The sequence below is a fragment of the Pinus tabuliformis genome, chromosome 4_2, assembly GCF_031772625.1.
Source record: "Pinus tabuliformis cultivar Carrire ecotype Pingquan chromosome 4_2, CPIR1, whole genome shotgun sequence".
NCBI lineage: Eukaryota > Viridiplantae > Streptophyta > Pinopsida > Pinales > Pinaceae > Pinus > Pinus tabuliformis.
In genome coordinates, this window is record NC_142304.1 from 928,858,652 (window position 1) to 928,874,678 (window position 16,027).

A 16,027-nucleotide genomic window follows, 5' to 3' on the forward strand; every position below is an offset into this window, starting at 1 on the left:
TCAGACAGGGTGACCCACTCTCTTCCTTTCTCTTCATCCTCATGATGGAAGGACTGGGTCGGTCTATCAAGCATGCAAAAGAAGTTGGTAAGATCAAAGGTCTCCAACTTTCTGATAGTGGACAGACTTTGACTCATCAACAATTTGTTGATGATACCATGCTACAGGAAATCCCCACAGTTAAAGAAGCTCTTGCGTATCAACAAATCCTCAGTGACTTTGCCATGGCTTCAGGTATGGAAGTTAATCTCTCCAAATCTAATATTTTTTTTCTTCAATACTAATATTGCTATTTAGAGGAACATCTCTAGAATTCTGGGCTTTCAAAAGGAAACTCTCCTCTCAAAATATTTGGGACTTCCTCTAATTGCTAAACCATTTCACAAGAGCATCTGGGAGTCGGTGATTAATAAATTGCAAGTTAAAATCACGAAATGGACTATGAGATCCTTAAACTTGGCTGGTAGGTTGGTGCTTACAAAGGTTGTTCTTCAATCAATCCCAATCTTCATGCTATCAACTCTCCCAACTCCTAAAGGAGTCTTGCAACAATTCAGAACCATACAAAGAGACTTTCTCTAGGGCAAGGGGGAAGAAAGGAAGAAATGGGCCTTGGTAGCTTGGGAAAAAATCTGCAAACCTAAAAACCATGGGGGTCTTGGATTGGATGATCCTGAGATTCTAAGCAAGGTTTTAGGGGCAAAATTATGGTGGCGCTGGGTAAAAGAACCAGAGGCTCAGTGGGCTATAATTTGGAAAGAAAAATACACTAGCTCATGGAAAAATAATGATCATATAAGGATGGATGGAAATATTAAGGGATCACACATTTGGAATAATATCCGGGAAAACAGGGGCTTAGTCCAAGAAAACAACTTGTAGGAAATTAGAGAGGGAGACTTAGCTTTATTCTGGGAGGATAGATGAAAAAAAAGAACCTATTCTATTAAAAGAGGACTCGGAGGACCTCAAGGTAGAGGTAGATACAAAAGTTCTATCCAAGGTAAAAGATTTTTGGGATCAAACCAACAGTATAGGAAAATGGAGAACCTAGAGGAACTTTGATTTCAGGGATGACAACCCCATGAAAGCCAAAGCTGAGACACGAATGAAAGATCTAAATCAAAGAAAAATTTTAGTGTCAAGGGGGCATGATCAACTGAGACTGGGCAACAACAATGAGGGAAACTTTAATCTTAAGGAAGCAAAACTCATTCTCCTTGAATTGAATTCCCATGCTCCAGATACGGTTTGGAAAAACCTGTGGAGGCATCAAGGTTGGATGTAAATTAAACTCTTCATGTGGCTGGTTCAACATAGGAAAATTTTTACCTAGGATAACATTTGGAAGAGGGGTGTCCTAGAGCCTTCCAGATGTAAGCTCTGTGAAGTACAAGAGAAAACAAGGGAGCACCTTCTCAACAATTGCATTTTTACCTCCAGGTTGTGGGATTCCTTTGCCACCATTTTCAAACATTCTAATAGAGACAAAGGGAGTATTATCAACACCTTAAACAACTGGAGAAGAAACTTTTCAGATTATGAAGTTCTTGGATTATCTTGGGCTCTTAAGCCAAGCTTTATTATTTGGAATGTTTGGAAAGAAAGAAACAATAGAATCTTCAAGAATGAAAAGATGCCATCCCTCTACCTTTTTGAACAGATCTTAAAACAACCTAAGGAGACAGTGGGCACTATAGTCCAAAATCTCCCTAAGAATCCACCTTTTGTAATAGAATCGAGGATTCTCAGTTAGCTAGGGTTGCAAGGACTTATTCCTCAGGGCCTGGATAGGAAGGTTTTAATTTTGGATTCTGAGCTAGATTTCTGGCATCCTCCCCCTAAGGGTTTTTTAAAATTCAACATTGATGGTGCTTCAAAAGGCAACCCGAGCACTGCTGGTCATGGCGGGGTTTTAAGGGATGAGAATGGAAATATTCTTTTCATCTTCTATTGCCATTTAGGAAGAGCCACCAACAATATGGTGGAATTAATGGCTATGGAGTAATGTTTAGAGTTCCTGGTTCAAGATAATCGCCATAATGTGATTTTTGAAGCTGATTCTGAGTTAATCATTAACTCGGTCAAGAGAATCAGCTGGGGTATGAAGCCGAAAAAAGCCTCAAGAAACTGGAGGCTGATCCAGGTCTTTCAACGGATTCACAGTCATCTCCAATGCCTTGGAACAGTCAGTTTTAAACATGTGCGAAGAACAACCAATAAATTGACGGATCTCCTGGCCAATCAAGGAGTGATCTGCACAGAAAATAGGGTTGTGATGAATTGGCGAGAGCTACCCCAGAAAAGATTAAAGGCGAATTGTCACGACCAAGCAGATGAGGATAGGATGGTGTTTCAGAACAGAGCCATGGAGGTGGGGTTCAGATGACTTAGCAGCTTTATGATTGGTGGTTTGTTCACAGTCGGGTCTTTAGCGGGTTGCAAGCAATGGTCAGCCTTCGCAATTCGGGTCAACACTTTCAAAATGGCTCGAAGAGGTAGTAGATCGAGCGATTCAGTTTTTTTGATGACAGGCAGGATGGTGGGTGCTTCATCTCACAATGGGTCAGGTAGAGTAGGTGCAGCAAGTGGCCGGAAAACAAGAACTCTCGGTGGCCTCGAAACCCTGAGTTTTTCTTCTATGTTTGTAATACCGCGTTAGGGCAGTTTTACGGTGATCACAAGCCTTGCAAGGAGGAAGTGGTTTTTCCAATTTGGGAGCGATTCCATTCAACGAACTCCACATGGCAATGGGGTCGGATGGAATACTGCCCTCATCGCACGCTATTGTTCAGTGATGTAGACCGGTGCAATATGATCCTCAACTGTTGGTAGGCAGATCTACGGATGGGAATGATCGAGCATGTTGGTGGGTCCATTTGGGTAAATGTCATGCTTCTAAGCATAGTGATATCGACCATAACCGCAGGATCAGGCGAGAAGGTTCGATGGTGAAGATTAAAGATGCAAGTCAGGAAAATGGTGGCAGGCATCAACGTTTAGTACTATTGGCGGGATGAAAATTGTTCATGGCAGGAAGCGCCTATATTTTTCGTTCCATAGATTCACAGGTTATGAGTTATGCGGACATGATATCTTTATAGAACGACACATTTGTTTCGCTTCGGGTCCAACTCTTGATTCTTGCTCGCTGGTTTCTGCAGTGTATTTCTTTTGACAGTTTTGAGGTTTGGTTGTAGGGATCGGGGCTTCTGCGTCTTGCCCGTTAATATTTAGTGTTGGGTTTTCTCCTTGGTCCACAGTTTACCAAGGAATATTGTATTTTATTTATTTTATCTACTGATTAGTGAAATAGAAGGTCCAACTCTTTCTTCAGCAAAAAAATAAAAATTAACTAGTTCTTTGTATTTTTCAATGTTAAATAAAGAAAATTTAATTTCAATAAAATTTAATCATCACTATTATTATCAATTGAAAATTAAAAGTATTCCCCAAAAATTTATGTTGTATTACTACATTTATATAATTATTAAAAAATGATAGAAACAATATTACTACATCACACGTATGTGGACATGTTCATGTTGATGGGGCATGGGGAAGCAACAACACAAGGAGAGGATCAGAAGGTCAAAGGAAAAGAGGGAAAGTAGGTGGTGAAGAGAGTGAGGCCACAAAATGAAAGAGGAGAAAATAGCAAGAGGCAAGAAATAGCCGTGTAGTGAAAAGAGTAGCAGTGGGGAGAAGGCAACCAAGTGGGTAAATTAGAGAGCAAAGGGAGAAGTTGGAGGTAACTAGAAAGGTACATCTCCAGATGCATAGATGCATGAGAGTAATAGGGGCAGAATAGAGAAAGTATAGAGAACTATAAGAAAAAAAAGGCTATAAGGATAGAATTCAAATAGATGAGAATCCAAAAAAAATAGTAGAGATAAAACACAATCAAAAAAGGAAATGAGATCATGGATAAAGTCGACCCCCACTAAAGACTCTTGATACCTAGAGTGTCCCATCATGGTTTTTCTTAGAAAATCCATTTGGAGTTAAAAGGGAAATAACAAATTGTCCTTAATGCACCATGGAGTTAGATGTGTCACATCGTTAAGTCATTGTCCACGGAATAGGAATTTCCAATTAAAAAATGGAAAGAGGGGGGAGAGTGATGGAACTCCTCCTGCCAAAGCTCACAAAAGTGGGCCAACCAATACCCACAAGATGGCTTTCAAGGGAACTTAAAAGATATGACGACCAAAACAAACAAAAACTCAAGCTCACAAAGAATGAGCAATGGAATAAGTAAAAACTCATTGAGAAAGGTGGCAAACAATAGGGCAAAACAATTAACATGCACAAGAGCCAAGCTAGCCATGGCTTGGCATTTCAAATGGAAATCAATGCATTGCTAAGATTATTCTCAAAAATATAAATATTTATTCAATCACTTATACACAGATGGGTGGCTTGGCATTTCAAATGGAAATCAATGCATTGCTAAGATTATTCTCAATAATGCAAATATTTATTCAATCACTTATATACCGATGGGTAGCTTGGCATTTCAAATGGAAATCAATGCATTGCTAAGATTATTCTCAATCATGAAAATATTTATTCAATCACTTATATACCAATGGGTTATCCTTATTTTATAACAAGTTTTTACAAAGAAAAATCTAATATCTACACAAAAAGGTTATACAGATCTGTTGTTGATACCTTTGAGACTATTCAATACAAATATTTATTCCATAACTTCATAAGCACCTGGACGGATCCCTTACGTTACAGTGACAAGTTTTTGCGAAGGATCATAAATACAATGTTGGGTTGTGTTATATTCTTTCCACGTAGTTAATAGGGGGTTTGAGATGTACCCGTAACCCCACTTTATGGGGTCCAGGGCCCCAGAAAATTTTGGTTTTGGACCCTATGTTAGGTTGGGTGGACCCACCTATGGTTTTGTGCATGATTTTCGCACATGTTTTTGGACGCGGTGGTGTTGGATGCTTCAGCTTGAATAAATTTGTATTGTAACATTGAAAGGAACATAATGAAAAAGTCAAGCTGGTAGTCCCAATTTTGGGATCTAGGGGAAAATCTCTGTGTATATGTGTTTTATGTGTTATGCTCTCGCATTGTTTATTTTATGTGTTTTAGAATTCGTATGCAGGTAATTTCTATACGGGGTTAAAACCTACATTTGGTATCAGAGCATATTTGGCTTCAAGGGGACGCCTTTGTTGTTGAGGGGTTTCGCTTGGGCCTGTGGTAGACCCTGTTCAGTGGGAGATCTGTGAAATCGATTATGGTGGTGAAAGAATATGGCGAGCAGTGGAAAGATAGAGATCGAGAAATTTAATGGTCAGAGTTTTGAGTTGTGGAAACTCAAGATGGAGGATTTGTTGGTGGATAAAAATCAATGGATCGTGGTAGATCTGGGTACTAAACCAATGAGAGTGTGATGAATAATGGAAGAAGTTGGATCGGAAGGCAAAGAGCACAATACGATTGTTTGTCTCAGATTCAGTATTGTTGAATGTATCAGGGGAAGCTACGACGAAGGCTTTGTGGGACAAGTTAAGGACTTTGTAACAATCTAAGTCTCTGGTGAATAAACTGTTCCTGTGAAAAAAGTTGCATAACCTGAGGATGAAAGATGGAGACTTGGTGACAGAGCATATGAACGCTTTTAATACTGTGGAAAGTTAGTTAGCATCTGTTGATATTAAAATTTCAGATGAATTTAAGTGCATCAGTTTGTTGTGTTCTCCACCCGATTTGTGGGATAGTCTGGTTATTGTAATAGGTAGCAATGCAACTGCCTTGCAATTTGATGAAATAGTCTCAGCCTTGCTGACGGAGGAGATGAGACAGAAAAATATGGAGAGCCAAAATGGTGATGCCTTGTCTGTACGAGGACGATCCCAGAAGAGAAACAAAAATAAGTCATCGAGTGGGAGATCTAAATCTAGAGGGAGATCTAAATCTCCAGGAAAACATGTAAAGGTGGTGTGCTAGAAATGCGGAAAGGAAGGACAATTCAAAAGGGACTGTAAATCTAAAGCTCCTAACAAAGAAAAGGGATCTGATGAGGCTCCTTCTGTAGAAGCAAAAAACACCTCAGATGAAGGTGGGGATGTGTACTTGGCTTCTTCAAGTACACATGTAGATCATGAGGCATGGTTGATTGACTCAGGTGCATCCTTTCACTTCACTCCCCATAGAGAGTGGTTCTGCGAGTATGATAAATATGATGGTGGTGATGTCTTCTTGGGGGATGACAGGAAGGCTAGAATCAATGGTCGCAGAAAAGTAAAGTTGAAGTTGCAAAGTGGAAGGGTTAGAACGCTTCCAGGTGTTCTACATATTCCTACATTAGCCAAAAAACTGATTTCTGTAAGCAAGCTATATGATGTAGGTGTAAAAACAGTGTTCGAGAAGGATACCTGCAAAATGGTTCGGGGAGCACTGGTATTGATGCGGGGAGTTCGGATTGGAACTCTGTACAAGGTGCAAGGTAGCACTGTTATTGATGGCTGCAATAGTTCTATGGTTCCAGAAAGCGGAGCAGAAAAATCTAGTGGTCTCTGAAGAGAAGACCATGCTATGGCATCAAAGGCTTGGACATATTGGAGAGAAGGGCCTTCGAATACTTCATGGTAAAGCTATGGTAGAAGGTATGAGTAATAGCTCTCTGGATATTTATTTCTTTGAAAATTGTGTATATGGGAAGCACAATCGGGTGAGTTTCCCCTCTGGTGGTTAGAGGGCGAAACATATATTAGAGCTTGTGCACAGTGATGTGTTTGGACCTATGAAGGTTACATCCTTGGGTAAGTTTGTGTACTATGTATCATTTATAGATGACTTCTCAAGGAATACATGGATATATTTCCTTAAGAAGAAATATGAAGTCCTTAACAGGTTTAAAGAATTTAAGGCTCTAGTTGAAAACCAGACAGAGAAGAATATAAAGGTGTTGAGGACAGATAATGGTGGAGAGTTTTGCAGTAAGGAATTTGAAAAATTCTGCAAGAAGTGTGGTATAGCATGGCAAAATACTACTCCATATACACCTCAGCAAAATGGAGTTGTAGAAAGAATGAACAAGACATTGATGGAAAGAATAATTTCAGTTCCCCATTAATGATCTTAAGGGGAAGTATAAAACAAGGGTGAGAATATTTGCAAATCTATTCCAAACATTAAAATGCAAGGTAGAGTTGGGACTTACATTTATAATACATTTTTGCAATTTCAAAAGACTTAAATTTGAGGAAACAAAGAAGTTGTGCTAAAAAAAATTAAATTAGAATTTAAAAATATTATGCTAAATTTGAACTTAGGTTGATTATAAATTTTAACAAGAAACAAGGTTATTAGTTAATTTTGATCTATAACAATTAAATACAAAGCAATTGTTAAAATTAACTACAGAAAATATCTTTATGACGGGAATATGCTTTTATATAATGATCGACATACTTACCCAATGACTATTCGCAATATGACCGTATAAAGCCTATTGTGGAAACATGAGTTTAAGCCAAATTGCCATTGCAATCATTATTGTGATCCTATTGTTAACTGTGCAGATTCAAAGTCTCTGCTGATATTGTAATTTATTATAATTAAAAATAAAAGTTGCTTACACATGTCCACGAAAGGAAAGCAAGGTGGAAAGCATTCTACAGGAACCATCAAGCCTTTATGTCATTATCATAAATATAATAGACACAATTAAGGAAATAAAATTTACAACACAATTATTTTGATACCTGGAACAGAGCGAAATGGATCAAGAATATAATAAGTTCAGGGCGATCGAACCAAAACGACTTATCGGTTGGCTGCACCATTGGAATTCCTTTAACTACATAATGTCTCCCTTGAATTGCTAAGGCCAACTCTTAATATTATAAGTTGTAGCTTCACCCCAACTATCAAAACTATCTACACAAGTAATGCAGCAATAAACACACAGAATTCAATAGTTGACAAGTTTTCTATATCATTAACTTATATCATTAGTAATTCTACTTCCGAATATTTACAGGGACTTACAGCTAAGGGAATGAAGGAAAACCAAAAGTATGAATGCCAGTATGCTCACCCAGTAATGCAGCCAGTGAAAGAGACAACGTCAGATTCTCTAGTAACAGAAACAAAACTAAACATTGGAGTAAGACAGAGAGTTGTGAAGTCGTACTATGCAAGTGGATAAGCAAAAAGCCCATGGAAAAAGTCCACAGGGGAACACTGCAGATAACACAATAACTGCTGTAGTGTTAAGTAAAAAGCACGGGAAGGTTTCCCAGAGAAACAAAACAAAAGGAGGACTGAGAAGCGTTGTAGGAGGAAAATCAATTATTATTGCCAGAGACCAAAGTTTTTATGCACAAAAAGTTAATAGAACCTGATTCCAATCACCATCTTGAAGTTGTCATCCAATGATCTCTTTATATAAAGAGATCAATAACTATACGGAGTGCACAGAAAGAAACTATCGGAAATAAAGAAAGAAAGAAAAACCTTTCTTCTTCTGCAATCCACGCCAACAACAATTTATATATTAATTTCTAAACGCAAAACTTAAAACAAGAAAATATGCCACTGTCATCACCCAAAGACAACCTTTTATTACTATCACACTTATTACATACCACTCTATACACGCTACACCCAACCGTGAATACATAACATTCTATACACCTACACCTATCAATTAATACATATCCTGCTAATTTCATGGCAAGAAGAAATTACCATCACTCGTCACAGCTGGGATCGCCTCATTTGTGACCACCGTGCCCACCACGGTGTTCTTGGTCGCGGCTGCCTGGTCGACCACCAGGGCCGCCAATGCTCGGACCCACGACGTGACCTACACCAACACCAGGATCCATTGATGCCTCCACTCAATTGCAGGTATGGCTAATCATAGTCAGGCTGAATGAGAGCAAAATGGCGAGGAAAAGACAGTGATACATAATCCTTGTGGAACAAAGTAGCTCCATTTTAGCATGATGTAACTGAATACGTAACTCACTACAGGTGCAAAAAACCACGGCTCAATAGCTAATTTGAGCAGCAAAATGTGAATGAAATGTATTAGTATGCATCATTATTTATAATAATCAATTTCCGTGACATCCAATTCCATTTGGTTTTGTCGTGCAATCCATGGCTTAACTATGGGAAATGACAAAAACAATTAATCTATGGCCACCATTCTTTATAATCTCATTATTTATAATCTATGGTGCTACATTTGACTCCATTGTTTCAACACCACTTCCAATCTATAGAGCATTGGGAAGGCTTGACAACCCAAAACTGATGCAGTGGGAGTATCAAGAAATAGATGTCAATAAAAATCATGAGACTCTGGAACCCAGCCATGTCATGGAGGTAAAAAAAATGTCAATTCATGGTGTTCTTCTGAATTATACGCCCCTCGTTTATGTAAAATTCACAGATTTGAATTTTTGAACATGTCTGCATACAGATAAGAACGAGATTTAGAGCATCGAATGAGATTGCATTTTGAACATAAACAATTTCATATTGTGAGTTAAAGTATTACTGAATCTAGAGATTTATTATAGAAGTTTATAATATAGCTCAGTGTGATGTGCAATCATTAAAATTTAATTGAAATTTTTTTAGGTAGATTAAAATAAAAATTATAAAAAATCTATAGAAAAATTTCATGTCAGAATTAGAACTGCAATTATAGACTTTACGCCAAAGAAATATTGAACAAGGATATACATACTAATAGAAGTAAATTACCGGATGCGCTGGAATCTGGAAGAATCACAGACAATGGAGGAGCTTCTTCCTCGGTTAGAAAACTGAGGATGGACTCCAAAGAGACACATAGGTAAATACTCTAAATCGTGTCGATGAGCACGTCAAAGAATATAGTGAAGAACAAATCTTCCAAAACCCTACGGGTAGGAATCCTGCAGAGCTAGAATATCCAAGAAACTTACAAGCAAGATTTAGCTATTCCAGACATCAAATCATAAACAGCAAGGAACCATAGTTAAACATTGTCACAGAGAACAAATGTAGAAATTATTGACAGTTCAGTGTTGTATCTATTCCTGATAAACTGTAAAAACACAAATGGATAATCCTGATAGAGGCTGCCATGGCCATATACTCACATCATCCGAGCAGAAAGCAAGAACGGGAGAAAACATCATTTATATCACATAATGCAACATGAAACGATAACCATCCAAAAGTACACTATAAGTCTTAAAATTCATGCGACCAAAATATTTGAAAGAAATAATAAGCTTAAAACATCGCAATGCGAACAACAGCACTCAGGTTACTTCCTGAGGAATGTTTTCCAACACATTTTCAATCCACAAAGAACAACCAAAATAAGCAACAGGATTAGCCATGGCATAGTTAAACATAGAACTACACCGGTGCGGCCACTGTTCAAACCCAAAAGCTGGAAAGACAAAACCCTCTACAGGAGTACAGAACATAGCTCTTAACCACTACAGCTCTCAGTTGTTAAAATATTACAACACTTCTAATTCAGGTTGACTTCGAACTAACTATGTAGCAGAAGCAGTTATACACTTGGGAGCCAAAAAACCCCAGCTCCAGATAACCAGAGGAGCCAAGCTCTGCTGAAAAGAAACAAACCGAAGATAAATCCCTTACCCAGAAATCTCGGGCGATGAAGTCTGGCAAGGTACCCACCATGCAGCAATGACAGATAGCTCCAGGACTCTTTGAGGAAAACCCTACAAGCAGACAATACCGCATCAAACATTAGCAACAGAGTTTGTGGAAAACAAATAAACAACAAAAAAAAAACTTCAGTGACGAAGAATTTCCCGAAAAGTTACATTATAGAGCACTTACCCGGGTTCCACCAAACGATGAGGAAGCCATAACCCTGCATCTGTAGACCTTCCAAGTCATTCGAGACCCTGGACTGACAGACAGAGCAGACCTGCGAAAAACAAAGGGGAGAAATGGAGCTGGCGCCCAGGAGTGGAAGTGAAAACGCAGCAAAGCACCAGAGATCTGGAAAGATCTAACCCCAGGGAGATCTGGACCATAGGATCATAACCTAGTCTATCCTCCGTGGATGTGAAGATAAGCTCGAGAAAGGTGACTACGGAGTGATGGGCCTGCTCGTGCCACGTACAGGGCACCATGCAGCAACGACGGATAGCTCCCGGACTCTTTGAGGAAAACACTACAAGCAGAGAGTACCGCATCAAACATTAGCAACAGAGTTTGTGGAAAACAAATAAACAAAAAAAAAACTTCAGTGACGAGGAATTTCCCGAAAAGTTATATTACAAAGCACTTACCCGGGTTCCACCAAACGATGAGGAAGCCATAACCCTGCATCTGTAGAACTTCCAACTCATTCGAGACCCTGGACTGACAAATAGAGCAGACCCGTGAAAAACAAAGGGGAGAAACGAAGCTGGCGCCCAGGAGTGGAAGTGAAAACCCAACAAAGCACCCGAGATCTGGAAAGATCTAACCCCGGGAAGATCTGGACCGTAGGATCATAACCCGGTCTATCCTCCGTCGATGCGATGATAAGCTCGAGAAAGGTGACTGCGGAGGGATGGACCTGCTCGTGCCACGTACAGGGCAGAGCAGGAAAATTAACATCGCAAACCAAAAATTAACCATACAGTACAGCTTAGCCAGTTGAACACTTAATGAGGTTGACAGATGTAAGCATATAACCACCGAGTTTAATAGATAGTGAGGAGGTGGGAGTTTCCCAAAGCACAAGTATAGTTAATGAAAACAGTAACTATAGTATCAATCCTTTAACCATCACTGCAGAAACTATTCAAATTCCAATCCATGACCTTCGTGAATGTGAATTCCGTGTGTAGGTGTTAATGGGGTGTACAGTTACATTGATAATTTTATGGGAATCGTACAAAGTTTATAATTTTGATGGCGTTCCAACGAATGAGTAGGACCATAAAATTTTCATACATCATAGAACGCGGGGAACAGGTATCACTCTGTATTCAACCATCTCTGCAAATAATAACCATCGCCACAAATGAACCTTCAGGATTCAGAGGATTAAAGCAGGCTGCACTAATGTAAAATAAATAGCTTAATCTCAACGTGCACTACATGTCTGTATACACATTGACCTGGTTTTCTTGTGGGATCTCCGGCCAGCGTGCTTGGTATTGAACCATTTCAATATGCCTTTCCAATACTATCGAAGGAAAAAAAAAAATTAATATAATAAAAACGGATTATATAAGATTAAATGTGTTCGAGGTGACAGGTTCAAATGCAGGATGACACAACGTACATTTTAATATTCATACTGTTAAACGAAAAACAAGTCTTCATCCCACATTTGGTGGATGATAACTATCAACCCTGATTACTCGGTCTCACTCCAACTAAATCTAATAATAACAATTAGCAATAATATCCCACATTTTGTGTATGATAATGATCAACCGTGATTTCTCGGTCTTACTCCAACTAAATCTAATAATAACAATTACCAATAATATCTAAAATATTCATGACTAGTTATAAACCATTTAAACTAATCCTTAAAGCTAATTCTAAAAATAAATTATATAAAAATATAATACATTTTCATAAAATTGATATATTTTTAAAATTATATAATTTTAATTATAATATTTATCATATTTTACTTAGATTATAAATAAACAAATAAATATTTTATTAATTTTCTTATATAAACATTTAATATCTCATCTAATTATTATTTTAAAATTAAATTATTGAAAAATAGCATAGATACAATTTTATTAAATTTATATAATTTAAAATTATATAATTATAATTATATAAATTTAATTAAAAAATATCTTTAGTATTTTTATCAATTTAGATTTATATAACTGTAGTGAGAAAGCTAAGGTGCATCGTAAAGTGTACATTAACGAGGTTTAAAATGGAGACCGAGTAACTTAGCAATTAGACGAAATGTTGTGAAGGAAACATCGTAAGCCTGTAGCATATGAGAAAAAAATATAGATGAAAAGTAATGTGATATGTTATGCAATCTAAATGTAGTCCAATTTGAGTAAAAGAGAAATCTTAATGTTGTCCTCCTTGTGCCTTTTGTCAAAAGAAACGTTGTAAGTGGATAACATATGGAAGACGAGCATAGATGAGCACACACATATGCATTGGGAATCCTTAGGTTTGGTTTTGGAAAACTCAGTACCAGATCTTGATTCAATATCACCTTGTCCAATCTCAATCTCTACAACAAATTTAAGATCCAAGAGTACTGTCCACAGTAGGCTTTATGTTTTCCAAAATTGATTTCACTTGCTTCCGATATCATATTGAGAAAAATGGAATTACCTGAACAATTCAAACCAAGAAAGAACTATTTCAAAATACAATATCCATCAAATATCTTAAAAGGGGAGAGACAATGTATGATAAGTGAAGAAGCAAACCCACATATCCCTAACAATACACCAATTCTATGCTTGTTCGAGTTTAAAGCTGCCAAGTTGGCTCAGTTAAATGAGCTCTAAGACAATTACCAGAATTGGGTTTTGTATCATTCATAAGAAAGTTAAAGGTAGCCATAAACCCCATGAGGTCCACGATACAAGTAATTTTAAGTCATTGACCATTAAGGTGCTCCATTAAACCAAATGGTACAAAAATTCTATAGAGAATTTTGCCAACTTCATTTTCATGGGGATGCCACAATAATCCAAGAGTTGTAGGGGATTGGACCAAATTGTAAATGAAGCTGAAGAAGTCATGAAGGCTTACGTCAAACTATAGAAAATAAATGTTAGTATTAATGAAGTTATGGCACAAGAAGGTGTGGATGTTAAGCGTTTGAAGGTGGGTTAAGAAGATTGACTTTCAAAGCTTGGTTACCCTCCCTTATCAAGAAAAAATCTTCACACATATTGATAGAACATGGTTTGATGACTAAGTTAACAAGAGATGAAAAGATATGATATATACTAAAAGAATTAAGGGACATCAATCATGGTTATTTTATGAAATTCTTTACAGGGATTCAAATAGGTGTAAATTAACAAGAGATTAAAATATATGATATATTTCAAGAACATGAATAGAGGGACAAGTTACAAATCCATTCCCTGAGTTAATCCTATCCATTGTGATCATTAAACTGATGCAGCATCCACAGAAGTTATACCCATATTGACCTAAATTAGCAATATGCATTTGAATAATATATTGTAATCTAGATAAAGATAACAAACATGACCGACATGATGACAAGCAAATAAGAAATAGTAATTGAAAGCAATTGTCTACATCTAGAGGGTACAAATAATTGTCATAATGTAGTTTTAACAACTATCTTCAACTCTCAGGACAAGGAATATGTGCCATATGAAAAAAAATTCAGAGCTACAACAAATGTTGAGTGTCATAAATAGATGATTTGAAAGATCTCAACAACTTCACATCAGTAAATTGTTTGCTTCCCTATTGCACTATGCCAGGTTGATCATGAGAATGATCAGTTTTTGTTTCCGAGGACCTATGCATCAGATCTATAGTGACTTGAATATCTTGTGAGTTTGTAGCCTCAGAGACTTTGAAACTTCTCCCTTGCAGCATGCCAAATATATTTCCTCCAATGTTCATGATTTCACCTGCATTGGAAACAAGTGGATGGCCTTGGTGTTGTTTATCCATAAAATTCATGATAGTTGCAAGGAACCCACCTGTTGCAAGATTAGTAGAGGGTTGGGGATACATTGTTAGTAACTTGTCTATTGTAAAAATACCAAAGTTGTGTTGTACTAGTTGAATCAGTGGTGTTGGGACCATAAGAGGTTAAACCTCTAACAAAAGTTGATCCATTGCGAGACATGACCGCGTGGTCATATCGAATGAAGTTGATCATGATGACCTTAAGCCCCCAGGTTGGATTGACAGAAGAGAGAGAGGAAACCTAGAGCCTGAGACTCCTGATAAACCATGTGGGACAAATATAACATCTAAACCTACAATCTTTTCTCTTGAGAAGGATGATAAGCTCAAGGATTGGCCCACATGATCCTTGTATCTTTACCTATACTCGTGAATGTCTTGCTTAATAGCTCCACCAAGTATATTCTTAAAAGCTTATAAAAGGAAAAGAACCTTTCAGCATTATGATGAGAAAGGATACTTGTTGATACATGCTATTAGGGTCCCACCCTAACCCGCTTATTTATGTAATAGGATTGAGTCATAGTTATAGTTAAGTAAAGAGTCAATAAAGTCCATATTAATAATCGTAAGTGGTTAACCCACATTTAATGACATGACCATAGTTAGTTGCAAATGGGCCATGGTATTAGATCGATGGTATCAATAAGAACCATGGTATTGCCCCATGGAATCACATGTATGAATCCTATATAAAGGATAGAGACTCCCTGCGAGGAGCATCGTGTCGTATTTTGTAATTGAGCTCTGCTCTATTGGAGGTTGCCCCCTCGAAGAGGCAAGTGAACATTGCTTACTGAATAATAAAATACTTGCTGTTATTTCTCACAGTTCTATCATCATTCAAGTTAAGAGCATAACAAGTGGTATCAGAGCACTTTCCAGGGCTGGTGGGATCTCCATATTTTAGCAATTTTTTTTTTTGGCTAGAGACGTGTTCCGGTGTCTTTAAACCACGAGATCTGTTGTTGAGCGCAGAAACCTGTGGATTTGGGAAGGCATGCACGCATGAAATACAAGAGGTGGTCACACTTGTTGGACTCCGTTGTAACCCCTGTGTGTACCCCTTGGAGTAGTAGCGCATTAGACAGAACCGTGCATGGACTGTCTTCCAAGTACCCTCTGCATATATCGGACGCCCCCTAGCTCCCTTGAAACCTCACCATAGATAAAACGTTGGCCGTCTTGCTGCTACAGTACACCGAGAACATCACTCGGAGAGATTACTCGCCCGTATGATAGGGTAGTCAGGTTGTACGGCTAAGGGTATGGTTGATCCTCCTTGGTTAGTGCCCTGAAAAATTGGGCTGAGTAGTACTGTCAGACCCAT

General features: G+C 37.9%; 1 protein-coding gene across 4 annotated transcripts; it reads right to left on the reverse strand.

Annotated features, from left to right (window-relative positions):
• Positions 1-8,310: 8,310 nt before the first annotated feature.
• On the reverse strand, positions 8,311-11,583 carry LOC149172739 (uncharacterized). 4 transcript variants are annotated; one of them, XM_089424426.1, is made up of 6 exons: positions 11,316-11,543; positions 10,858-11,197; positions 10,654-10,736; positions 9,757-9,937; positions 8,728-9,459; positions 8,311-8,503 (listed from the first exon to the last, which is right to left on the reverse strand). In XM_089424426.1, the coding sequence occupies exons 1-2, from the start codon at positions 11,353-11,355 to the stop codon at positions 10,914-10,916; spliced, it is 324 nt and encodes a 107-aa protein (XP_089280552.1). In that variant the 5' UTR covers positions 11,356-11,543; the 3' UTR covers positions 8,311-8,503; positions 8,728-9,459; positions 9,757-9,937; positions 10,654-10,736; positions 10,858-10,913. The 4 variants fall into 4 exon arrangements, with proteins under 4 accessions (XP_089280552.1, XP_089280554.1, XP_089280553.1 ...); XM_089424428.1 differs by lacking the exon at positions 8,311-8,503 and having other exon boundaries at positions 11,316-11,583; XM_089424427.1 differs by lacking the exons at positions 8,311-8,503; positions 8,728-9,459; positions 9,757-9,937 and having other exon boundaries at positions 10,252-10,736; positions 11,316-11,562.
• Positions 11,584-16,027: the final 4,444 nt, after the last annotated feature.

Bases quoted from the DNA above. Each gene is read 5' to 3' on its own strand.
- LOC149172739 (XM_089424426.1), bottom strand. From the start codon at position 11,355: ATGCAGGGTTATGGCTTCCTCATCGTTTGGTGGAACCCGG. The intron at 11,198-11,315 runs GTAAGTGCTTTG...CTCTGCTTGTAG, and splicing joins CATCGTTTGGTGGAACCCGG to TGTTTTCCTCAAAGAGTCCG.